The sequence below is a fragment of the Ambystoma mexicanum genome, chromosome 13 (assembly GCF_040938575.1).
Source record: "Ambystoma mexicanum isolate Mex_15411 chromosome 13, UKY_AmexF1_1, whole genome shotgun sequence".
In the NCBI taxonomy this organism is placed as follows: domain Eukaryota; kingdom Metazoa; phylum Chordata; class Amphibia; order Caudata; family Ambystomatidae; genus Ambystoma; species Ambystoma mexicanum.
The window spans coordinates 638,039,303-638,066,280 of record NC_090938.1 but is presented as its reverse complement, the minus strand read 5'-3'; the positions used below and the strand labels follow the sequence as shown (position 1 = coordinate 638,066,280).

At 51.3% G+C, this 26,978-nt stretch overlaps 1 protein-coding gene across 1 annotated transcript in view; it reads left to right on the top strand.

Annotated features, from left to right (window-relative positions):
* IGF2BP1 (insulin like growth factor 2 mRNA binding protein 1) overlaps positions 1 to 26,978 on the top strand; it is a 699,136-nt gene that overhangs the window by 144,818 nt on the left and 527,340 nt on the right. The window contains exon 3 of the mRNA XM_069634579.1: positions 593 to 641. Within this exon, the coding sequence (XP_069490680.1) occupies positions 593 to 641 (49 nt within the window). The remainder of the gene's footprint in view (positions 1 to 592; positions 642 to 26,978) is intronic.

Sequence of the window (26,978 nt, the reverse complement as noted above, 5' to 3'; positions counted from 1 at the left end):
GTATGACCCAGAGATCAGTGATTGGTTACTACTAAGAAAGACAGATCAGAAACGAAACTGATACTGATTATTTTCTTTACCGAGGATTCCCAGCCTGACGACGGGGAATATTCATGAGCATGTGAATCCATGCCAGACCCATGCTGGAGAAGTTACAGGTAAGAAACTTGTTCCAAACTTTACATTTGTGAATGTCAATTGCCATTGCATGTACGCTGACTTGAGTGTTTATTAGAGATTGTGTCAAACCTTTGCAGGAATCCATGCTGCACAAGAACACGTTGCACACTTGTGGGACACACATTGTAACTATTTGATTCCCAAGTGCATGGCCCAGGCAGACGCTGTCATCCCGTCTGTGCTCTGTAGGCGGACTCCATAGATTTGCTTCATTAATCAATCGCCCATGGTTGTACTAACAATGTAGCATGTCCAACAGATGGTTAACTCTTGCTTTCATTTCTCAATTCGACAATGGCTTTCATTTCTCAATTTGATAATGGCTTCCTTTTTTGATCTAACTTGTGAACAAATAGGACATGGTTTATAGACTGTCCCAAAATTAAACTAATTTGACTTGTTATTTCTCTAGGAGCCGAAAAATACAAATTCGAAACATTCCACCTCAGCTTCGATGGGAGGTAAGTTATTTTCTTTTTCTGGTGGGTGGAAAATGATCCTATAGGTGAGCGTAAATCATTCCACCCTTTATCCTCCTGGCCCCCCTCTGGGTGCAGAAGCAATTTTTATCAGGACTGTCAACGGTTCATTTGCGCATAAAATGGTTTTCATAGTGAATAAATAGAAAGTCGTTTGGGGTGTACTTGGCAATATGCTCTAATATGGCAATACCTGTCCAAATTGGATTTCTGCGTAGCACATCTTTTTGTAACCACAAAGCTTGCAACTTTACAACCACATGCCTGTTGACAGTGGTACTTAAGAAAGCAACGCCCCAAACGGATTTTGTTGCACATGGTAATGACAAAGGGACTTAATAACTAATCGGGATTTAAAAATACTAAATATTTTTTTATTTGGCCTTCCTCCATTACGCAGTAGAATGTGGTAAACCAACAATTGCTTATGGCCAAAAAGATAGTTTCGAGAATCTGTAAAAACCCCATGAATCCGATGTCCCTCAATATGGTCCATCTCCATCATCCCTGAAGCATTTCGAGATGGTGGCATGAGGACAGCATCAGTATTTTATAATTTGGCATAAACAAGGGGGAAACGTTCAGCTGCCGTATGGCCCCTGTTAGCCCAGCTCACCCCTTGCACCTCAGTGACATAGCTGCCATACTGGGACTTCCAGAAATAGAGGGACCCAGCTTATATAAGTAGGGTTGTGATTGAGGGAGTGCAGGGGGGTGTTTTTGTGGATCGGCAAACAAGGTTTGGGTATGTTGAAGGCAAGAGCTTAGAATACACATGGGAGTGAATCTGTTCACAAAGGCTTTTTGAAAGTGGCAACACATTTGTTACCAAGATTTAGAAGATGGTGTACGTATTTGCTTGTTACTTGGTGGTTTACCCAGTAGAAATGCAGTTCCTGATGTTGAACTGCTTAACATCTAAACCTGTATTTTTGGATGTTTCTCCAGCATGGGGTCTAGCATGGATTCACATGCTCATGAATACTCCCCGTCGTCAGGCTGGGAATCCTCGGTAAAGAAAAAACCAGTATCAGTTTCGTTTCTGATCTGTCTTTCGTAGTAACAACCAATCACTGGGGTCTGCGTCATACTGACCACAGCCAATGACTGCCCTCTACCTAAGCACCGCCTCTGGCAGCCATCTTCAGATTTTTACCGCACGTTCATGTGTTGGGATCCTCGTGCTATTGCTCTCGAGCGTTAGTGCTATTTTTTTCACGTTTTTTCTCAAAAACTTCGTTTTTTCGGTCAAAAGAGCCTCAAGCTCCACCGACTCTCCATCCGATCAACGGGGACCCGTGTCGGATTCGTCTGCGCCCCTCAAGGGTGAAGATTTCGTCGAGCTACGCTTTTGGAGGACTCCAGAAGTTTCTCAGGCCCGGACATGGCCCAGGAGAAGGGATGCTCGACGCCCGGAAAGCTGTTCAGGGTCTGCCCTGGATGCCAGCTGCAGAACGTCTTTAAGGAGGACGAACACTCCTTTTGTCTCTACTGCTTACATGAGGACAAGACGCACGTGGAGAAGGACTGTGCGTTTTGCGGCAACATGTCGGAGCGGACCATGAAGGACCGCCATCAACGTCTCGCCAACTGGCTGGAAGGGAAGAGCCCGTCAGGCGAGAAGAGGAAGAAGAAATCCGAGCGATCTTCTAAGACCTTTGAGGACGCCCCGGCGACGGGGGTCCAACACAAGGCAAAGCACCGCGAGTCCGCTGGCACCGGGAGCGCCGAACGGTCGGGCTCTACGGGCGCCAGGCAGGGCGCGCCCTCCCCGGCACCATCAACCACGGGCCAACGCTCTGGGTCGGGTAAGAGGAAGGCCGAGCACCCGGCGAAGCTCCTGGAGAGGCCCCGGTCGAGCTCGAAGGCCCCATCGGAGGGGGAGCGAGGCAGTGTCCCCCCCCCCCCCTCAAGGATAAGGCGGTGAGCGCACCTAAGGTGGTGAAGGCCTTAATCCATCCGGCCAAGCCCTCTATCGAAACTGTCGCGGCGGCCCTGGCTCAGCCTGTGGGGGCTACACCAGTGGGGGGCGACCTCGGGGCTCAGAGTCTCCCTGCCACCTCGGAGGGAATCCTCTTTTGTGCCCATCGATAGGGCCCCCGTGAAATCCCCCGTGGGGAAGAAAAAGGGGGGGCAGGGGGTCTTCGTAGATTCGGCCTCAACCTCGGAGGAGGAGCTGGTCGAAGTCTTAAGCCACGGCCTCGACGTGGAAGAAGACCGGCCCGTCGGGATGGATCCCGACGCAGGTGACGACATCATACGAGGGTACCGACGGGGCCCCTGATTGCCCGTCGGATTCCCCTCTGCCAGCGCCGCGAGACAACTCGGCGGCCATTTTGTTGGCTATACAGTCCTTATGCTCAGAGATAAGGACGAGACTACCGTTGCCGACGGAACCTCTCCCGTCGGGGGACCCAGAACCGGGACCTTCTGGTGTTCCCCCTACCAAGAAAAGAAGGATCCACCCTCTGCCTCCTTTTCAGCCGTCGCGCCCCTTCCAGCCCTCCTCCCCGTCCACCCGAGGGGATGATACGGGGACTGACACGGCAGCGACGGGTACGGACGACGAGGTATACGACGAGGATGTACCGTCGTCGCCTCCCACCAGGGCTTCTCCGCCCGACGAGATTGGATCGTTCCACTCCATGATCACCAGGGCATCCGAGCTTTTCCAACTCTGCCCTGAGGAGAAGGAAGGTTTCCTTTATCAGCGGCGCGAGGCCAAGAGGAAGACGGTCCTCAGTGCCTCTATTGGACGACATTTGGGATGAGGGCCTCACCCTCCTCAAGAACCCTTCCACGACGCCAGCTAGAAGAGACCGGTACGAGAAGAAGTACCGGGTCCCGGACACGGCCCCCCTGTGCCTCCGGGCGCAGCCTACCCCGGACTCCGTCGTCTCCGCGGCGGCCAGGAAAAAAGCGGGGGGGGGGGGTGCGGCCTCCACATCGACTTCCCCACCGGACGGCGAGGGAAAGAAATTGGACGCTATGGGACGCAGAGTCATCTCGTCTGCGGCGACGACGATTAAAGCGGCCAACGCCTTGGCTATCGTGGCCCGCTACGACAGGGAGCTCTGGTACAAACTGGCTCCCCTACTGGACTTCTTGCCGGACAACAAGAGGGCAGAGGCCCTGGAGATCCTGCAGGAAGGTGAGGTGGCTTCGGACCACGCCATTACCGTTGCGACGGACATCGCCGACACTGGGTTCCGCCAGTTGGGCAACGGCGTTTGCCTTAGGCGGCGTGGATGGCTCAAGGCTACGGACTTCCGTCAAGATGTTCAGACCAGAGTCCTGGACATGCCCTTCGATGGGAACAACCTGTTTGGGAAAACAGTGGACGATTCCCTTCAGGCCATTAAAGCGGACACCGAGACGGCCCGGGCCCGTGGAGTTCTGCAACGACGGACGCCCTTTCAGAGCAGCGGAGGCAAGGGCGCCTCCAAAAGTTCCAGCGGCGGTTTCTCCACCTACCGTCAAGCGGCCCGCTCGTCGGCTCAGGAGGCCTACAGAGGACGAGGCAAGTCTGGCGGACCCCGCCGTCGTCGCCAAGGAGGTCAAGGCGGCAAAGCCTCGTCGAAGCAGGATTGAACCGACCGTGGGGTCGGGCCCCCACCGAAGCACCCCGTGGGAGGCCGGCTGGCGAGCTTCGTCAGCGTGTGGGAGTCCATCTCCACCGACCGTTGGGTGCTGGACGCCTTGGCCCGGGGCCACGCGCTCGAGTTTCAAAGAAGGTGTCCGCGCGTCCCCCCCGTGGCCAGGAAAGAACTTCACGTCCCTCACCTTCTCCTGGAGGTAAAGGCGATGCTGAGGAAGGGCGCCATCGAACTCGTCCCAAAGAGGCTTCGGGGCTCCGGAGTTTACTCGAGATACTTCCTCGTGAAGAAGAAGACGGGGGGATGGCGCCCCATCCTGGACCTGCGACGTCTGAACAAGTTCATCAAGGCGCAAAAGTTCCGGATGGTCACCCTCCAGCACGTCCTGGGTCAGCTGGAGGAAGGAGACTTCCTGTCGTCGTTGGATTTGGAGGATGCCTACTTCCATATTCCCATCCTAAAGGGGCACCGAAAATTCCTCAGGTTTGTGGTCCAAGGGCGTCACTACCAGTTCAAAGCCCTCCCCTTCGGACTACGGTCGGCCCCCAGGGTATTCACCAAGTGCCTTGCACCGGTGGCGGCGCAGCTGCGCCGCGAGGGGATCCACGTCTACCCCTACCTGGACGACTGGCTCATCCGAGCCAAGACGAGGGAGCTCGCCCTGGATCACACGGCAAGGACCGTCCGACTTCTCACGGACCTGGGATTCTCCGTGAACTACGCCAAGTCTCACCTGGTACCCGCGCAAAACGCACTGTTTCTGGGAGCGAAGCTCGACACAGTCTCTCTTCTGGCCTCCCCGTCGGAGGAAAGGACCAGGTCCATCCTGGGCAAGGTACAGCGGATGTTGGTTTCCGACGCGGCCAAGGTGAGGTCCATCAAGTCCCTCCTCGGAATGATGTCTTCCTGCATCTACCTCATTCCCATGTGCAGGCTCCGGATGCGCCCGTTGCAGGAGTTCCTGGACGCGCGCTGGATCCAAACGACGGGCAGCTTCGAGGAGAGGATCACACTCGACGAGAGTTTCCGCCGAGCGGTCCGGTGGTGGGGCAACCGCACGCATCTGACGGCGGGCATGGACTTCCTGACCCCAGACCACCAGGAGACAGTGACCACCGATGCCTCCCTGGAAGGGTGGGGGGCGCACACCGAAAATCTGCACGCGAGAGGCCTTTGGCTCCCGACGGAGAAGTCCCTCCATATCAACGTCCTGGAGCTCCGTGCAGTGTTCTGGGCCCTCGGGTCCTTCCTTCCGTCCCTCAAGGGCAAGGTGGTGAGGATCTTCACCGACAACACCACCACCATGTTTTACATCCGGAAACAGGGCGGAACCAGGTCCCCAGCGCTGTCCAAGGAGGCGCAGGACCTGTGGCATTGGGCCGTCGCCCAAAGGATGTTTCTGGTGCCGTTTCATCTGGCAGGGATAAAAAACACCATCGCCGACTCACTCAGCAGGGAGCTGCGCTCGTGCCACGAGTGGGAACTACGGCAGGATCTAGTGTATCGCCTCTTCCGACGGTGGGGCACACCCCAGATCGACCTGTTCGCGACGGCGACGAACTCCAAGTGCCGGAGGTTCGCCAGCAGGTTTCCCCAGGCGAGGAGCATGGGCGATGCCTTCTCGTTCCCCTGGGAGGGCCTGTTCCTCTACGCGTTCCCTCCTTTGCCACTGCTAATCCGGCTCGTCAACCAGCTCAAGAGGTCACGGTGCAGGATGATCCTCGTCGCACCTGCGTGGCCGAGGCAGATATGGTTCCCGGACCTTCTGGACTTGTCAGCGTCCCCGCCAATCAAGCTGCCGGTGGACGCGGATCTTCTCTCCAGGGAAGGAGGCGCCATCCTCCACCACGACCCGAAATCGCTGAACTTGCAGGCCTGGCTCCTGCAGCGCTAGAGTTTGGAGGATACGACATACCGGCCGACTGCAGAGAGGTTCTTGCAAAGGCCAGGGCGTCCTCGACTCTTAAATGCTACGGACACAAATGGAAGAGGTTCTCTGTCTGGTGCCACGCACAGAAGATTACTCTACGGATTACGGCTCCCCAGGTACTGCCGTACCTGCTGACGCTGGCCAAAGCTGGACTGGCACACGCGTCCATCAAGATTCATCTTGCTGCGATCTCCCGATACACCAGAACCACGGGCCGGACGTCCTTGTGGTCTCATCGTCTGGTGAAAGAGTTCATGAAGGGACTGTTCAGATCGTTCCCGCCGGTGAAGGCTCCGGCCCCGGCGTGGGAGCTCAACGTGGTGCTGACCAAGCTCATGGGACCTCCGTTCGAGCCTCTGCACTCGGCCCCGTTGAAGTTTCTGTCGTGGAAAGCAGCGTTTCTTGTGGCCATCACCTCCGCACGACGGGTGGGAGAGATCCAGGCCCTTTCCTGCAAGGCCCCGTACTTGACTTTTCACGACACGAGGGTAGTGCTCAGGACGCACCCCTCCTTCATGCCCAAGGTACCGTCGGACTTCCATCTCAACGAACCCTTGGTGTTGCCTGTGTTCTTCCCGTCGCCTTCGTCGCCGGCTGAGAGGACTTTGCACTCGCTGGATGTGGCTAGAGCGCTGAAGTTCTACGTGGACCGCACAAAGTGTTTTCGGAAGACGTCACAACTCTGTGAACTTTGGACCTGTCAATCAGGGGAAGGCTCTCTCGAAGGCTTCCATTTCCAGATGGCTCTCCGGCTGTATCATGTACTGTCATCGGTTGGCAAACCGACCGCTGCCTGGCCGTCCGAGAGCCCATTCCACCAGAGCGATCGCAGGGAGGAGTCCAGGGTCGGCCAAGCAGTGCTGCGCAACCTGTTCGCCTGAGGTGAGCCTGGTGAGGAGGTAAGATGCTTAATGTTGAGTTTGATGTACTGCTTAATGTTGAGCCGTTGCCACCTCCCGTGGTTGTGCATGTGTGTACTGCTATGTATTCTTTATTCATGAGCATGTGAATCCATGCCAGACCCCATGCTGGAGAAGGAACAAGTTACTTACCTGTAACTGTTGTTCTCCAGCATGGGTCTGGCATGGATTCACATGCGAACCCTCCCGCCTACCCCTCTGCGGCTCTTCACTTGGTCATACTGCCACTTCACGTGCTTCCAAATCTGAAGATGGCTGCCAGAGGCGTTGCTTAGGTAGAGGGCAGTCATTGGCTGTGGTCAGTATGACGCAGAGACCAGTGATTGGTTGTTACTACGAAAGACAGATCAGAAACGAAACTGATACTGGTTTTTTCTTTACCGAGGATTCCCAGCCTGACGGGGAATATTCATGAGCATGTGAATCCATGCCAGACCCATGCTGGAGAACAACAGTTACAGGTAAGTAACTTGTTCCTTACAAAATAAGGTAATCTTTGCGACAGTGCTGTTTGTGTACCACTTCTTGACGGATCAAGGAGTATTCAGCAAGGAAGACGGTGTTCTCTAGCCAATAGTCTCAATTTTTGCTTTTCTAAAATGTTACTTTTTTTTTTGTTATTGGAACAGGCCAGCCCTGTTGGAGCAGATTTTGTAGTATCAAAATGTCACCCACCAACTGACCTTCCCATGTTCCCATATCAATGTTTGTTTTCTGACAAGGAGTCCGAACTGTGTTTAATATTTGTTAACATCAATTGCCTCCTAGCTAACGCCAATTATAACCTGCCCAATCTGTTTAGCATTTGACTCTTTCCCACAATCTTTCTAATGTTCATGAGGTGAATTTTCTCCCATCTCTCCTGCTTTACTACGTTTATTTCTAATGCATTGTCCTCCCGCGTAGTCCTCATTTTATGAGATTTCCATATCCAGCTGCTTTGGAAATATTTTCCAATAGAGGGCGCTGCACATCAATGCCTGTCTCTGTCCCTCGGAGGCCTCCGTCTTGATGCTGATGTAATCAATGGTATAAAGTGCGTGCATTGACTACTTCAGTTCTGTTTTTCTGCGAAAGCCATTGCTTCGAATACGGTGCGCTTCGTTTCCTTCCGAGATCGGGGCTTAAGTGCCAGGACTGTGAGGCGAAGATGTCCCTTACGGACCCCCATCTGGTGTCTGTGGTGCCTGGGTTCCTTTCACCCTACCTTTGACTATAGGGCCTCCCGATTGATGACAGCGAAAGCCCTGAAAGAGCGAAGAGGAAATCTAGTGGCAGATGGGTCTACAATACCAGTTGACAACATCTTCAGACGGTATCGGGTAATATTATCCCCAGATATATGGTCGCCGTAAATAATATCGCCGGGAAAAGGTCGCGGCTATATTATATGGGTGACCATATATATGGTGACAGGGGCAAAACAATTTTTTTTTAAAAAGGTTTGGGGGTTTCAGGGGTATCCCCCGCATGTTCCATGTAATAATGTCGCCACAAAAAACGGCTATTTTTCGGCGATATTTTTGCATGGCGAGATTTGTGTGGCGACATTATTACATGGAACCCTTCAGCCAAATCAAATATTTCTCCACTTCAAAAGAAAACAAAATCACGATCACGCAGTTGTTCTCACCGGTATGACGTCCTTTCATCACAGGATGTTTTGTCACAGGTTTTTAGCCGTGAATTTTTTTCTCAAACCAGCACATTTTTAGGGGGGTTTAGTAAATTATATATATTCCCATTATGGAGGCAGGTGAGTGGAGCAGCGATGCGCGGCGCCCATTTTGGGCCAAAAACACTTGAAAAAGTGTCTGCATTCCCTACGAGCCCCAGCCACCATTTCCTGGTCTCTCCCCCTCCAACCCGCCTCCCATCCCGCCCACGGACAGTGATTGGCTGCCCCTCATCTCATAACCAGCCCTCCCAGGGCAGCCCTCTGCCCGGCAGCCCCTGCGGCTAAGGGCCCCATGGCCAAGGGCAGCTCCCACTAGGGCGGCTCCAGAGAGTGTCTGCAGGTGTCAGCAGGAGAAGCCAATGAAGCCACCAGACACCAACAAAACTGTAAGTGCTGGCATGGGTGGGGAGTAGAGCAATTACTCTACTCCAGAAAGCTCCTGCCACTCTAATTTACCTTTCAATGGCCTGCAGTATAATGTTAACCAGTACCACACCCCGAGAGAACCACAAAGATTAGCCTGCACCAAATCTAACACTGCACTTAGATGGTACTCTCAACCTTAGCCCGCATCGCATCTAGGTAGAAATAATGATTGTTAGCATATGCCACACTTAGATGAATCTCAAGTTTAGTCTGCGCCAAATCTAGACAGAAATGTAATTGTCAGCAAAAACCGCACCTAGATGGCATTTCAGAAATGTGATTGTTAGCATATGTGATTCCTAGCATGCACCACAATTAGAATTATGAACCTAGCTTGCGCAGCATCTAGATAGAAATGTGACTATAAGAAAAGCTGCATTGAGAAGTGTACCCAATTGCCTATGTGTATTTAGAAGTTGTGCCCAATAGCCTCTCTGAGAAAAGTTGCATTTAGAAGTTATGCCCAATAGCCTCTCTGAGAAAAGTTGCATTTAGAAGTTGTGCCCAATAGCCTCTCTGAGAAAAGTTGCATTTAGAAGTTATGCCCAATAGCCTCTCTGAGAAAAGTTGCATTTAGAAGTTGTGCCCAATAGCCTCTCTGAGAAATGTTGCTTTTAGAAGTTTGCCCAATAGCCTATGTGTATATAGAAGTTGCGCCCAATAGCCTCTATGTATTTAGAAGTTGTGCCCAATAGCCTCTCTGAGAAACGTTGCATCTAGAAGTGTACCCAATAGCCTGTGTATTTAGAAGTTGTGCCCAATAGCCTCTGAGAAAGTTGCATTTAGAAGTTGTGCCCAATAGCCTCTGAGAAAGTTGCATTTAGAAGTTGTGCCCAATAGCCTCTCTGAAAAAAGTTGCATTTAGAAGTTGTGCCCAATAGCCTCTATGTATTTAGAAGTGTACCCAATAGCCTCTCTGAGAAAAGTTGCAATAAGAAGTGTACCCAATAGCCTATGTGTATTTAGAAGTTGTGCCAATAGCCTTTCTGAGAAAAGCTGCGTTTAGAAGTTGTGCCCAATAGCCTCTCTGAGAAAGTGACATCTAGAAGTTGTGCCCTATAGCCTCTCTGAGAAAAGTTGCATTTAGAAGCGTATCAAACAGCCTATGTGTATTTAGAAGTGTAGCTGGTTCCAGTATGGTCTGGAATGCAGGGAACGTTTGGAAGAGCATGTAAACCCACCATATCACACCCCACGCTTACTCTCTCCTCTACATCACCACTCAAATAGAACACAGAGATACTATGACACCATTCGGTATAACTGTTCTCATACGAACACTTCTAGCTCACTCCCCATCACTCTGGGTAAACACCGCTGGTTACACACCCCCCAGCCAGGCGTTCTCCTCAGGCCTAACGCAGCCACAGTCGGTCTGGATAAATCCTGCCAGAACTAACACATACCCCTGACATCAACCACCACACCTACCGCTAAGAAGCAGCTATTTCATGAATAACGCACCAGCTGCACACATACCCGGTGCGCACACGCGCCGTTTGACCCTCCCCACTCTCTCTACTGACTTGAACTTCGGTTCCCAAGGGCGTTCAACCTACCAGCGCCTTCAGACCATACCAATGGTATATAAGGCGCTATATAAGTGCAAAATAACAATAACAATATGGGGTGTGGGTGTTTGGGAATGAATACAAATGAGAGAAAATGGGGGGGAGGGGTTTGTGGGGTTAGCCCCCAAAAAAAGTTTACAAAATTTGATGGGTTTTTTCATTTAAAAAAATCGTGGTAAAAAACCCTGCGAGAAAACATCCCACGATGAAATGACATGGAACCGTTCTCACCACTCGTTATCTTTGCGGCGTTTGAAGAAAAGGCACCATAGGTCACAGTCTTCGAGTTTCTCCCCAGAATGGGTGACGTTCCTGACGAAATCGGCCTCTCTGGTGGAGTGGGAAAATTTCAGAGGAAAAATGATATTCGAGAATGCAGCCATGACCCCCATCAAACTCATAAAAGCCATGCCCAGGTCGAAAAACTCGACAAGAAAAAAGATGAGAGCAAAACCCATGCACCCTCGAGCCCGGAAGGCAAGGAAAAAAATCTGAGTAAGAAGTCATGGACTCGGCACCAAAAGAGTCCTTGTCGGGCCCTTAAAGTCCTTGCCGCTGCAAGCATCGCAACCCTTGACGTCAACTGGGTCAAATCTTGGCGACGCTATCGGGGATTACTCAAAAATCATGCACACCACTACCAGGAAAGGATTTCTTTTTAATCCCTTCTATTTATGAGGATGTAGAACATTCCTCTGCTTCATGTCCCTTTGGCATACAATATGGAACATCTGGGGTCCCTGAACCCTTGATCAGAGGAATGGAGGATCACAAATCTACATGAGTCTGAAAAATGCAAGTGGACTAGATACGTCCCCAGAATTAGAATTTGGGAGACCTGATCCTTTCTGTGAGCAGAGGAGATTTCTATTAAAATGGCTCATTCTAAAACTGCTCAGGAAACACAGGTTTTGTGATTTGGTGGCCTGGTCGCTGTAGGTGGGTGTGGCTCTTTCCTGTGAAGAGGCCTGGCCTCCACAAAGTACAGGACAGGGCGAACTGGGCTCACGTTGGGATAGTCGCCACTTGTAAGGGTGTCCCTAATTACTGTCACACCAGAATCAATGCACCTCTCTAAGGAAATGAGGCAAAAAGGCGATTGTGTAAGGATAACGAGTTTAATCTTACAAAATGAGGATGGCAGCAAAAGACTCTGCTGCCTAAACTGTCTCCTCTTGTCTCACTCCCCGTTTCTTCCTGACAATGGTTTCAGGGAGGAGTTTATATAGGCCTGTCTTGCCATGGTGGTGTCACTGGCGCTGGATCATGACTTCAGCCAAATGCGTCCTTCGATAATAGGGATGCTCCAAAGCCGCCTTCTTTGTCAGAGGTTTTGTCAGGGCATGCTGTTCTACATGTTGCTGGCTATGCAAAAACACACTGCAGCTCTGCAGACTTTTGCAAACCTTGAGACCTAGCCCAAGTAATCCTTTTTATGTACACAATTTTCATTCTATCCATATTTCACTCCCCCTGCTAACGTTCTCTGGGTCCTGTAGTTTCCTCCACACTTAATTTTTCAATTGGTCCCATTCTGCATTTGTTGCACCGAACATGCCTGCATGGACCCTTGACTGACAGTGGACACCTGGTGAGTACGTTTGCGCTGTTCATGGTGATGAACACTGCACACTTGAGTGCCTGTGGTCAATTTTAGTTCTCCAGCATGGGGTCTGGCATGGATTCACATGCTCATGAATATTCCGTCAGGCTGGGAATCCTCAGTAAAGAAAAAAATCGGTATCAGTTTCGTTTCGGATCTCTTTCTTAGTAGTAACCAATCACTTTTCTCTGGATCATACTGTCCCCAGCCAATGACTGCCCTCTCCCTAAGCCCCGCACCTGGCAGCCATCCTCAGATTTTTCCTGCACGTTCAAGTGTTGGGAGTCCTCGTGCTATAGCTCTTGAGCTTTTACTGCGTTTTGCTCTTTTTCAAAGATTTCTCATTTTTTGGTTAATCGATCCTCAAGCTCCACCATTTCTACTTCCGATCAACAGGGTCCCATTTCGGATTTATCTAAGCCCCTCAAGGGTGAAGTTTTCGTCGAGTTATGATTCTTGGAGGATTCCAGAAGTTTCTGAGGCCTACCTCGCGGATGAGAAGACCATGGCCCAGGAGAAGAGAAGCTCGACTCCCGGCAAACTGTTCAGTATCTGCCCTGGATGCAACCTACAAAATGTGTTCAAGGAGGACAAGCATTCGAAATGCCTTTACTTCCTCCATGAGGACAAAATGCACGTGGAGAAGGACGCTGCGTTTTGCATGAACATGTCGGATCGGAATATGAGGGATCGTCGGACCAGTCTCTCCAACTGGCAGGAAGGCAAGAGCCCAGCAGGTGAGAAGTCTGAGCGGTCTTCTAAATCCTGTGAGGGCGCCCCGGCGACAGGGGCCCAACAGAAGGTAAAGCACCGTGGGCACCGGGAGTGCCGAAAGGTCGGGCTCCTCAGCTGCCAGGCAGGGTGCATCTTCACCGACGCAATCAACCACGAGCCAAAGCTCTGGCTTGGAAGAGAAAATTCGAGAACCCGGCTAAGCTTCTGGAGAGGCCCTGGTCGATCTTGAAGGAACAGGCCGAAGGGCAGCGAGGCAGGGACCCTCCCCCCTAAGGTGAAGGCCTCAAGCGCGCCCAAGGTGGTGAAGGCCTTAATTCACCCGGCTAAGGCCTCTATTGAGGGAGTCGCTGTGGCCCTGGCGAAGCCTGTGGAGGCGACCTCGGGGCCCAGAGTTTCCCTGCTTCTGCAGAGGGAATCCTCTTTTAAGCCCATTGAGAAGACCCCCGTGAAGACCCCGGTGGAAAAAGAGGGGGGCGGTGGCCGTTACCGACACAACCTCCGAGGAGGAACTGACTGAGAATTTGGAAGAGGCCCGGTCCCACGGGAGGAATCCCGACGATGAGAGCGAGGGTGGCAACGAGGACGAGGTTCCCGTGGATGAGGAGCAACCGTCGTGCCCGAGCCGCAGGACAACTCGGGGCCATTTCGACAGCAATCCAAGCCTTATGCACGGAGAGAAGGACGAGACTGCACCTACCCCCGACGGACGACCCGGCTGAACCGGGTCTGTCGGGAAGCCCTCAAACAACTGGAGAATTCATCCAGTGCCCCTTCATCCCTCACGGCCTTCTCAGCCTTTGTCGCCTTTCCCGGTCCCGAGGGACGACACGGGAACAGACAGGGCCATGACGGGGACGGATGACGGCGGTGATGACGGGACTGACCTGCCGTCTCCGATTCCTCGGGCGTCCCCGCCCGACGAGATTGGCTCCTTCCATGCCATGACTGCCATGGCATCCGAGCTTTTTCAGCTTTGCCCCGAAGAGAAGGAAGTCTTCCTCTACCAACGGCGCGAGGCCAAGAGGAAGACTGTCCTCGCAGTGCCATTGCTGGATGACATCTGGGACGAGGGACTTGCCCTCCTCAAGAACCCGTTCACAACACCTGCCAGTACGAGAAGTAACGGGTCCCTGACGCCGCCCCATTGTGCCTTAGGGCACAGCTGACCCCAGATTCGGTCGTCTCAGCAGCGGCCAAGAAGAAAGCGGGGGGGGGGTCATCGGCTTCTCCACCGGACGGCGAGGGAAAGAAGCTGGACACCATGGGACGACAAGTCATCTCGTCAGCGGTGACAAAGATTAAGGCGGCCAACGCCCTAGTGATTGTGGCCCGCTACGACAGGGAATTGTGGTACAAGATCGGCCCCCTGTTGGACTTCCTCCCGGACGACAAGAGGGCAGAGGCCCTGGCGATCCTACAGGAGGGTGAGATGGCGTGGTCCGACGCCACAACGGTGGCCACGGACATTGCCGACACCGGTTTCCACCCGTTGGGCAACAGCGTTTGCCTTCGACGGCAGGGGTGGCTCAAGGCGACGGATTTCTGCCAGGACGTGCAAGCCAAGGTTTTGGACATGCCCTTCGACGGGAACAACCGATTTGGAAAGACAGTGGATGAGTCGCTGCAGGCCATCAAGACCGACGTGGAGACGGCTCTGGCCTTGGGAGTTCTGCAGCAACCGCGGCCGCCCTTTCGGAACCAAAGGATTCGGCGGCGGCTAATCGACCTACCGTCAGGTGGCTTGTTGCAAGAAGCGTACAGGGGACAAGGCAAGTCAGGTGGATCTCGCCATTGTTGCCAGGGAGAACAAGGTGGCAAGGCTGCTTCCAAGCAAGACTGAACTGGCCGTTGCGTCGGGCCCCCACCGAAGCACCCAAGTGGGAGGCCGGCTGGGGAAGATAGTCAGCGTGTCGGAGTCCATCTCCACCGACAGTTGGGTGCTGGATGCCCTGACCCATGGGCACACTCTGGAATTCCTAAAGAAGTGCCCCCGAATTCCTCCAGTGGCCAGGAAGGAAAACCACGTCCCTCAACTGCTGTTAGAGATAAGGGCGATGCTCAAGAAAGGAGCCATCAAGCTCGTCCCAAAGAGGCTCCGGGGCTCCGGAGTATACTCAAGATACTTCCTCGTCCAGAAGAAGACAGGAGGTTGGCGTCCCATCCTGGACATGAGTCGGCTAAACAAATGCATCAAGGCACAGAAGTTCCGGATGGTCACCCTCCAGCACGTGCTGGGCCAGCTGAAGGAAGGCGACTTCCTATCGTCGTTGGATTTGGAGGATGTGTACTTTCACATCCTAAAAGGACACCAAATTTCTCAGGTTCCTAGTCCTAGGGCGGCACAACCGGTTCAAGGCCCTCCCGTTCGGATTGAAGTCGGCACCCAGTGTGTTCAAGTGCCTAGCACCAGTGGCGTGGCAGCGCGGCTGCGCCTGCAGGGATCTACATCTACCCCTACCTGGACGTCTGGCTCATCCGAGCAGGGACAATGGAACTCGCCGTCAAACACACAGCGAAGATCGTCCGGCTGCTCACAGACCTGGGATTCTCCATCAACTTCCCCAAATCCCACCTGGTTCCGTCGCAGGTTGCCCTTTTTCTGGGAGCCAAGCTCGATACAGTGGCGCGATTGGCCTCGCCGTCGGAGGAAAGAACGCAGGCCATCCTGGGCAAGGTAGAGCGTCTGCTGGCCACGGACGTGGCTAGAGTGAGGTCCAAGTCCCTGCTCAGGATGATGCCCTCTAGCATCTATCTGGTGTGCCTGTGCAGGCTTCGGATGCGCCCGCTGCAGGAGTTCCTCGACACCCGTTGGATGCAAGCGACGGGCAGCTTCGAGGACAAGATCTTGCTCAATGAAGTATTCCGCCAAGCAATTCAATGGTGGGCACCCACACGCATCTTGCGGCGGGCAGACTGTCAGACCCCAGCATACCAGGTGATGACGGATGCCTCTCTGGAGGGGTGGGAAGCGCACACCGGAGATCTTCACGCGAGGAGAGGCATGTGGCTCCCGGAGGAGAGGCCGCTCCACATCAACATAGTGGAGCTCCGAGCAGTGTTCTGGGCCCTAAAGGCATTCCTCCTGTCCCTCAAGGGAAAGGTAGTGAGGATCTTCACCGAAAGCACCACCACGATGTTCTACATCCGGAAGCTGGGAGGAACCAGATCCCCAGCCCTGTCCAAGGAAGCCCAGGATCTGTGGCAGTGGGCCGTTGCCCAGGGGATGTTTCTGGTACCTTTTCATCTAGCAGGGATAAACCATCGCCGACTCACTCAGCAGGGAGCTGCGCTCGTGCCATGAGTGGGAACTATGCCAGGATCAAGTGGATCAACTCTTCCGGCGATGGGGCAGACCCCAAATCGACCTGTTCGCAACAGCGACGAACCCAAAGTGCCAGAGATTTGCCAGCAGGTTCCCCCAGCCGAGGAGCATGGGCGATGCTTTCTCGTTCCCCTGGGACGGCCTGTTCCTGTATACGTTCCCGCCGTTGCCGCTCAGGCTCATCAACCAACTCAAGAGGTCCTGGTGCAGGATGATCCTCGTCGCACCGAGGTGGCCGAAGACTGATATGGTTCCCGGACCTTCTGGACTTGTCGGCGTCCCCACCAGTCAAACTGCCGACGGACGCAGATCATCTCTCCAGAGAAGGAGGCACCATTCTTCATCACGACCCAGAGTCGCTGAACTTGCAGGCCTTGCTCCTGCAGCACTAGAGTTTGGAGGGTACGATATCCTAGCTGACTGCAGAGAGGTTCTTGCAAAGGCCAGGGCGTCCTCAACTCTCAAGTGCTACGGACACAAGTGGAAGAGGTTCTCTGTCTGGTGCCATACACAGAAGATTAACCTTCTACGGATTACAGCCCCTCAAGTGCCACCGTACTTACTGTCGCTGGCCAAAGCTAGACTAGCTCATGCTTCCATCAAGATACATATGGCAGCGATTTCCCGATGCACCAAAACTGCAGGACGGTCGTCCCTGTGGTCTGATCGCCTGGTGAAGGAGTTTATGAAAGGACTGTTTCGATCGTTCCCGCCGGTGAAGGGTCCAGCCCCGGCATGGGAGCTCAACGTGGTGCTGACCAGGCTCATGGGCCCGCCATTTGAGCGCTTGCATTCGGCTCTGTTGAAGTCCCTGTTGTGGAAGACAGCGTTCCTTGTTGCCATCACCTCTGCACGGCGCGTGGGAGATATTCAGGCCCTATCCTGCAAGCCTCCATACTTGACTTTCCACGAGACGAGGGTAGCGCTGAGGACGCACCCCTCCTTCATGGCCAAGGTGCCGTCGGACTTCCATCTCAACGAGCCCGTTGGTGTTAGCAGTCTTTTTCCCGTCTCCTTTGTCACCGACCGAGAGGACTTTGCATTCGCTGGATGTAGCTAGAGCCCTGAAGTTTTACGTGGACTGAACAGAGTTTTCGGAAGACATCACAGCTGTTTGTGAACTTTCGACCTGTGAACCAAGGGAAGGCTATCTCGAAGGCTTCCATTTCCAGATGGCTCTCCGGCTGCATCATGCACTGTCACCGGTTGGCAAACCGACCGTTGCCAGGCAGTCCGAGCCCAATTCGACCAGAGCGATCGCTGCTACAACGGCGTTCTTGTCTGGTGTGCCCCTGCTGGACATCTGCAGGGCTGGTACGTGTAGGTCGACGCACACCTTCACGAGATTCTACTGCATCGACCGGGATTCCAGGGAGGAGTCCAGAGTCGGCCAGGCAGTGCTGGGCAACCTGTTCGCTTAAGGTGAGCCTTGCCACCTCCCGTGGTTGCATGTGTGTACTGCTATGTATTCTTATATTAATGAGCATGTGAATCCATGCCAGACCCCATGCTGGAGAAGGAACAAGTTACTTACCTGTAACTGTTTTCCAGCATGGGTCTGCGCAAACCCTCACTCCTTCCCCTCTGCGGCTCTTCACTTGGTCATACTACCACTTTATGTGCTACCAAATCTGAGTATGGCTGCCAGGGGCGGGCTTTAGGGAGAGGGCAGTCATTGGCTGGGGACAGTTTGAACCAGAGACCAGTGATTGGTTACTACTGAGAAAGACCAATCAGAAATGAAACTGATACTGATTTTTTTCTTTACCGAGGATTCCCAGCCTGACGGGGGAATATTCCTGAGCATGTGAATCCATGCCAGACCTATGCTGGAGAACAGTTACAGGTAAGTAACTTGTTCCATCCCACAGGCCGCATTCCTTCTGGGAAGGAGCTAGATGCCTCTATACCACTAAGATTTTACAACTTATTCTCTTGGCCTGGATTTACCACTGACTAACCACTGTGAATAACTACTATGTCACTCCTGATCCCTGATCTGACTTCCTTGTTGTATAGGAGCCCCTCTCTTCCTGTACCCTTCATACCTGCTTGTTAAATGTTTAATAACACCTGTACTGTATCTTCTGTATGCATTATTGTATGTAACTAAGCTCAAGTATTCTTGTAACTGCTGCGCCGACTACCCCTGGGTTTGGAGCGCATTATCAAATAAACTTAAACTAAACTTAGGATCTGACATTACCAATCTATCCAGCTAATAGTTAATTGTGCTTATATTTAAACAATAACTGACGTCTTCAGTGCCTGCCCATGTCTGTGTATGTGATTTTTATATTTGCATGAGAGAGCCTTCCAAGGGCCCCTCCTCCCCCCTAGTGCATTATAGCACCTAAAAGGTCTTGCCTAACTCTAAACAGCTTGGGGGTTCTGGAGGACCATGGTTCCTTCCCAACAGCAGGCTTTAACAAGACTTACTTCAAAGTACTTGATCTTCAAGTAGGCAAGGCACTCTTCCTCAGAACTCTTCAATAGGCGCAGCCTCTTTGACTCTTGTCGGTCTGCTGCAATAACAACCTGAGTGTGCCTTTTAAAATTCACTTCTCTCCCACAATCTCTGGCACTACAGGTTGTCCTTTTCAGAATAGTCTTTACAAGCATCCTGTTTCTCTTCACCACCTTTACCCACACCTTTCTTGCAAGTATCAGCCTAAGTAATTACCCAGAATTCTTGGTTCCACTCTCTGAGCTTCAGGTAATGTTTGCACACTTGTATCTTAAGCCAATGAACTGTTATTAAATTCACAGTACAGTTAGATTGCTTCTTAACTCTGAGACAGGCTGGTTTTACTGTTAATATAGGGAGACTCTTGGTTTGGGCAACGTTCTCTTCAATAATTTAAGCACTTTAACATAGCATAACTTTCATTTATAAGAAGTTAAAAGAAGTTAAAGAATATGATTCCGTATTTCTTTGGACATTACAATTAGGCACACACAACCACCTCTTGGTGTAGTTTTGAGGATTTAAAGATTGATATAGAATTGTATTACTGTCTGAAAGTGAAGGATATAGTGGAGTCCTTCTTTGGGAATTACAATTGGGCACACGTGACCATTCCTTGATGTAGTTTTCAAGGTTTAAATATTTCAACACTGGTGGTGTCAAGGAGTTATTCGTCAATGTTCTTCGCAGCGCTCACTCTTAATTTGTGATACGCATCCACTCCTTCAAGCATTTAGGATTAAACCATGTGTTGAAGCAGCGTTAGCTTCTCATTCGAGTAAAATGACTTCCACATTCTATGCAAGTGCTACATTTCTATTTTTCGATTATTTCAGCTTCAACAAACAACTTCTACTCACTTTAAATCTTAGGTGAGTTACCAGGGAACTCTATTCTGTTACCGGCAATGGTTGCGCAAGTGTTAGAACGCAGTACTTCACTCACCGGCTTCTTTGACACCTGCTCCATGGATTGCACTGCTTCCACGCCTTCAGCCTCAACCTCTACTGCTTCTGGCTTCTTAGGGACTCACACCTTTCCTCTGTAAAGGTGTCTCTGATCCGGCTAAATATTTCTGTAGCCCCTCTCGTGTAGACCCAGGGCTTACTGATTCACGCCTCGGTCTCCAGCATGTTTGCTGAACGGCAACCAGACTTCTATGGGAAAAGACAGCTCTCCTGCACGGCCTCTGCACTTCAGAGTTGAAAGAACAGGACCCTTTCAGAACAACCAGGTGAAATCTGCTGTCTGTTTCCCCCACTTCTGCTTGGTTTGCCAGCCTTGTGCCTTCTTCCTTCTGCTACAGCTTGCAGTCCAGTTAGTTACAGCTCCTTTCAACTGCCTGCACCTGAGGGGGCCTTTTATGCCCCCCTGGGTTACTTCAGGTGTGGGCTGTTGGGCTTAGTTGCCAGACTAGTGTTATAGTCTGCCTCTTCAGCCCTCTTCCTCGTCCCAGTACTTCTGGGATTATGGGACTTGTCCCCTTCAACAAATTCTTTCAACTTCTGCAGTTTGCCAAACTGCCATTAAAAGTGTGGGAGTACGGGGAACGTTAAACATCGGTGTTTCCCAGTCTTCCCTGTCTATTTTCCTACTCCACCCAATGTGATCCTCCCGCAGTACACCGCCACTTGGGTCTGAATCAGGAAGTGTCTGTCTATCCCTGGCCACACGATCCCAGACTAGGTTTCTGGGAGGAATCATCCTGCACTCAAGGTCTCTACCTGGGGTTTGATCTTTAATTTATCCCTCCTGGTACCTCGTGTTACAAGGGATGCAGGTTCATGCTTGAAAGAAATACAGTTGCACATGCTTGGATCTTTGGACACTTAATTTGTGTTGGGACCTGGGGGTCGCTTGCTTATCACAAACTGTTCACAACCAGCCTTTGTCTCTGTAGCCTCCATCCGAGTGAATCACCCCTCCCTGACTCTCCTAGGAGACTTTAATAATTTGTTGGACATCCTCCCCAACCCCATGTCCCATTCACTGGTCGACAGTCTTGATGCACTCAACCTCTCCCTTCACATGAACGGTCCAACTCCTAAAGGGCACACCCTGGATGCTCCAACTCTCATGACCTGATAAATCTAGCCCTCCCCTCACCACTCATCTGGTCTGACCATTGTCCCTTTCTGCATCCTCTCCCCTGCCCCCAGCCCCCCCACCCCCCTCACTGCAAATGCTGGAAAAAAACTAAAGATCTTCCCTGACCTAGTCGAAGCCCTGCTTCTCAGACCCCCTCCCCCCAAAAAAACCTCCCCTTGGATCTTTAACCATCGACTCGTACCTCAATTCTAAAGAACATTCTCACAGAGAAGATTACAAATGATAACCCAAGTTGCCTTGCAGATAAATACCATAACTGCCTCACAAATACAAAAGATACTTTAGCACCTTGTGTTGCTATAACAAATCGCATACTCCTGAAACAGATGACGCCTTCAACTCTGCCAGTTAAAACTTACAAAGCAGCCATCATTGCACACAAAGCAAATGCGCTCAATGCTAGGATTAGTAATGCATCCTCAGACTCAAAAGAATTCTACTCTATCCTCAAAGAGCTGGGAAAACCCCAGCCCTATCATCAACCCTGTTCAACCAAGCAAAGAATGATGCACCACCATTCAAGATGCTCTTGCTGCTAAAATCCAACTATTACAAAATAAGCATCACTAAAAGGAAAATCCTAGCAGAAAAACATACCCTGGTGGACTTAAATATCAGTTCCATAGTATATACCCCCCCTTCCATTTCTCTTCTGTTTCCCAAGAAGTAGTGCTCAATACCATGGCTAAACTAAAGGCATCTAATTGCAAAGGAGATAATTTACCAGCGCATTTAGTTGAATTATGTGCTCCCACCCTCACCCCTATCATCGCTAGCTTGGGGTCACACCATTACTGAAAAAACCTTCGCTGGACCCTCCAATTCCGAATAACTAGGCCTATAACCACCGTCCCATTCCTTCTTAAAAATGGCAAAATAGCGCATAACCAAATGCAAACCCACCTCGAACAGAACAAACTCCTAGGAGCCAGACAATCCGGGTTCAGACCTAACCATCGTACCGAAACCGCTCTCACCAACCTCAAAATCCAAATGGACACCATCAGATTCAGGAAAAATTGCCATATTGTTGCTACGGGACCTATCAGCAGTGTTTGACCTTGTAGACATGACAAACTTACACATTAGATAAAGACTTTCTCCATGGATGCCACCCTCTGGATCAAATCTTTTCTAGCTGAACGAATATCCAGAGTTGCCATTGGTAAAGATGCGGCTGACCCCATAGCAGTACCCATCAGAGTACACCAAGTATCATGCCTCTCTCCTACCCTGTATAATGCCTATACCAACACCTTTTCTCAGCATTAGACGATATGGGTGTCATCTACACAAATTTTGCAGATGACACCCAGATCCTTATCCCCATCACCGGGGATTACGCCCAAGATATCTAAACCATTAACAATCTACGCTATCATTCAAAATTGATGGCAATGAACAGTTTGTCTTAATGAGAAGGCTGAGGTTCTCATTGTAGAATTCCAATCTAGAATAAGCACTCTTCATCCAGATTACACACCTCAATATCGACGGAACCTTGATACCAGTACTTGAGCAAGTCAAAACTCTTGGCGTTTATCTAGATGCCAATCTCACCATGCGTAAACTCATCTCAGCCCTCATCTTCCACAGCATTGACAGCCAAACCTATTGCTCTGAGCCGTCAATTCCTTACACCCGCCAATTGTATAACGCTAGCCAGAACCTGGATCTTAACCAAGCTTGATTACTGCAACGTCCTCCTCCTAGGAACCTCTAATGCCAATACAAGTAAATTGCAACTGCTGCAGAATAAAGCTCTTAGTGGCAGTAGGCATAAAGAAATCAGACCATATCTCTAACATCAGGCGAGAAAATCATTGGTTGCCCATCAAAGCCAGAATAATCTTCAAAACCCTATGTGTTGTATATAAATCTCTCCAACAAAGCCCCGAGCTACCTTAACAATGCTATAAAGAAAAAAACGATTAACAGCACTCAGATCAAACAATAAGGCACTACTAGAAATTCTGCATCACAAAAGCACCAAAGCAGGAGGGAGCAGTTTCAGAGTCCTGGCCCCTACTCTTTGGAACTCCCTACCACAACAAGGAAATTGCTAGCTTCATAAAATCGCTGAAAACATGGTTGTTTAACCAATACTGATTGACTAGGCCATACCGTATTTATCGACTCAATACAGATTGACCTTGCTAACTTAATGATTATCCATGATCTATGCAGTTCCTCATTTGGAACTACTCTCTTTGTTAAACTTGTAATTCCACTGTTCTTAGTCATCTCGCCTACTGTCATTCTAACTGTTTTACTGTAACATTGTATAAGAATTTTGATGAGCTGTCTGTAACCTCGCTGTGATACCCAAGGGTCTGGGCATGTAACAAACAAAATAAATAACTCACTAATTCCGCTCACCCCCTCATGCCCCTCCTCCTCACGCCTTGGACCATTTCCCAAATGGTTTAATCCCGAACTGAGGAATGCCAAAAACTAAATCCTTGGAAGGCAAATGGCGAGCAGAAAAAAATCAGTCTCGGTTGAGCCACCTTCGCCATGCATAATCGCAAATACAAAGCAGCAATCAGAAAAGCCCAAAAAGCCCACTACAACAATCGGATTCTCAACTGTGGAAACCGCAGCAAACAACTCCACAGAATCCTATCTGAATTAGTCAAACCCGCTTGTTCCGCTGCCCAATCTACCGCATCACAATCGCTCTGCGACTCTCTCCCTCTACTTCTACACCACTGCTCTCGACAGAACAACCTCCCTTAAACTGCCCTCCCCCCCCTAAATACCATACAATTACCACCTGCCCCTTTCACCCCTGCCAACCCTGTCCCCCTAGCCCCCCCGGCCGCCGCAACCCCCTCCCTACCCAACATTGACTCCTTCAAACCAATCTCCAGAGAATTTCTTGACCTGATCTGCTCACAAACCCTCTGGTTCCCCCCCTTAGATCCCTGCCCCGCCTCAGTCCTCAAAGAAATATTCTCGTCCACCTGTGCAGGAGAGCATGCAAGAACCATCCTAAATGACTCCCTCTGATCTAGAAACTTTCCCGAGGCCTTCAAAATTGCACATGTCAAGCCCCTTCTCAAACCATCCCTTGCCCCCCCCCCCCTCGACCCCAAAAATTACCATTCCATCTCAAACACCAGATTCCTTGCAAAACTCATCGACCAAACTGCATAATCCCAACTAAATGCCTTTGTCGAATCTAACAACCTCCTTGACCCCACCCACGACAGACCACGACATGGAACCGAAACCACTTTGGCCTCAATCTGGGACAATCTTAAGATCAGTGCAGACTCTGCAGGATGCGCTGCACTAATTCTCCTCGACCTGTCTGGCCTTCGACACAATCATTCAATCTTCCTTGACCGTCTCCACTCGCTAGGAATCTGGAACTGCTCTCAAATGCATCGCCTCCAACAGGAAACAAAACCCTCGATCCCGTTTTGTCTTGGCTGCCCACCCAGTTAATACTGGAGTACCGCAAGTCGCTTATCGATGAGCTCCTCTATTCAACCTCTATATGTCTACCCTCCCTGGAATCATCCACCTGCATTATATTCTGTTAGAACTACGCCGACGATGCCCAAATCATCCTTAAACTCTGCACAGACTTCAACTCTCAGCCCGACCTTGCAGCCTGCCTCCTAGATATCGACTGTTGGATGACCGCACACACCTCCTCCTAAACCTGACTAAAACCGAAATCGTGGTGTGCGGCAACACTGAGATTCTCCCTCGTCCACTCCCCTGGCCACCTTCCATGGGCCACCCACGCCCTCTGTCTCAGTAAAAAAAAAACCTTGGATGCACCATGGACTCTGACCCAACCCTCTCCCGACAGATCAATAAATCTCCAAATTTTCAGGCGCATTTTTCCCTACTTCCCTAACAGACTTGCCACTGTTATGTCCATTGTAATGTCGAGACTGGACTATGCCAACTCCCTTTACCTAGGAGTCCCAGCATACCACCTTAATAAACTCCAAAGAGCGCAAAACGCTGCTGCTAAAATGCTACTAGTCCTGGGTCCAAGAGACTGTACCTCTCCAGCTCTCGGAACCCTCCACTGGCTCCCAGTTGGACGAAGGCCCACTTTCAAGACCCTGTGCATCACTCATCGTGCAGTGCACAAGACTGGCCCTCTTTACCTCTGGGATAAGCTAAAACCTTACCTCCAACCCTGCACCCTAAGATCAAGCTCTGCCCTCCTTTTAGTGATCCCAACCACCAACTCTTGTCGGGCTCCTTTCTCAGCATTGGCCCAGACTCTCTGGAACTAGCTTCCACATCACTCCGACACACCCAAGACTATGACGTTCCGCAAATTACTTAAAACATGGCTCTTTGCTTAACGCCAACAACCCAAAGATATGCCCGAACTCCCAATGACTCCACCATGTGTTCAATGAACTCTGATCGTACCCACAGGTTAGGAAGGGTAGATTGGAATGGATAAAGGGAATGGCTCGAGGAAATAGATGGAAAAGACCGACTGGATGGAATGAATGTGGTAGACACATGTATGGAGTGACGGACAGAGCAAATGGATGGAGCAGATGGAATGAATGGAACAGATGGACACATATGAAATGAAGGGATTGAATATATTACACAGATGCATGCGGAATAAATGGAAGGTATGTTTCTGATGTTTGTTAATCTGCTTAGAATCACATGCTGTGCATAGGTCCGACATCCAGTGGTCACTGCGGAGTATTGCATTTTGTTTTTCGTAGTCGAAAAGGGACGTCGACAAGGTGTGTCTGAAATACTATCCCTATAGTGACGTGCGTTGTACCCACAATCCCTCACGCGTAGAGGTCCCTCAGATTGTTTTTTTCCGCCCAGCTACTGGTCGCCTTTACGCGGAGCTCCTCGAGAGACATTGCAGACTTCATCTCCTCGACCTTTGGTCGTTTTCCTATTTAATTATAACATCGATCCCTCCCTCGACGCAGTTGTGAAGCTGTCTCCGCCGAGCAAGATCTTCGACGGAGGGGACGAGCGGAGGAGATCCTTCGGCGTTGCCGAACACGTGGCCTGGCCTCGCAGGCCAAATACAGTATGGAGAGTGGGGTCGTGGGACATCTCTGGTTCTTTTCTGAGAATGCCTTTCCTTTTCCCCTTCCTTTCCCTTGGGGTCGTTATCACGATTTATTGCCTCGGCTATGGAGAGGACACCCTTTAGGTTTTGCCCGCTTTGCAAGGGCAAGTTTACTTGGAAGGACAAGCATTCACGGTGTAACCGCTGCTTGCCCCTCGATCACAAGGAGGGTTGCACGGCTTGTCGGCTTCTTAAGCCAAAGACTCTAAAAGACCGTAGGGTCAAGAGGTGGGCGGCCTACGCTATGTCGAAGGCCGATTCTTCACCCGCCGCTGCTACCACCGACAGTGACGAGGAACGTGATAACACAACCTCCGCTACGGAAGTCGTACACCCCTCTAAAGAGCGCTCGCGCTCTTCGTCGTCTGTCCCCGGCCCCGACGGGCTCGGCTCACGCCCTGCTTATGGGGATGAACACTCCGGCGACACTGACGCACACGATACCACACATAAGCACACAACCCATGGCTCTTCTTCGTCGAAGACGAAGAAAGCATCAGCGCCCAAGGAGACGCAGGTGCCACCGGCGGCCTCCTCGGACCGTTCGGGTTCGAAGCCCCTCTCGCAGCCGCGACCAGCGACTGGGCTTTCGGCAAATAAGGGCGCCGCCCCCAAACCATCGGCTGGCGCGCACCAGCAGAGAGCGCACGCCGCCGTAGAGCGATCGACACCCGTAACGTCGAAACCACAGCCCTCTGCTGACAAACGAGTCACAGAGCTTGGCGAGGATCGTTGTAGCCGACGCCCAGAAGCATACGCCGAAAGACACGTCGAGCGCTACGCAAAGGTCGAAAGACACACCGAAAAAGCCCGAAGAAAGACAGGGACTACCCCCTTCAGTCGGGGGGACCCCCAGCACACCGGAAGGCTTGT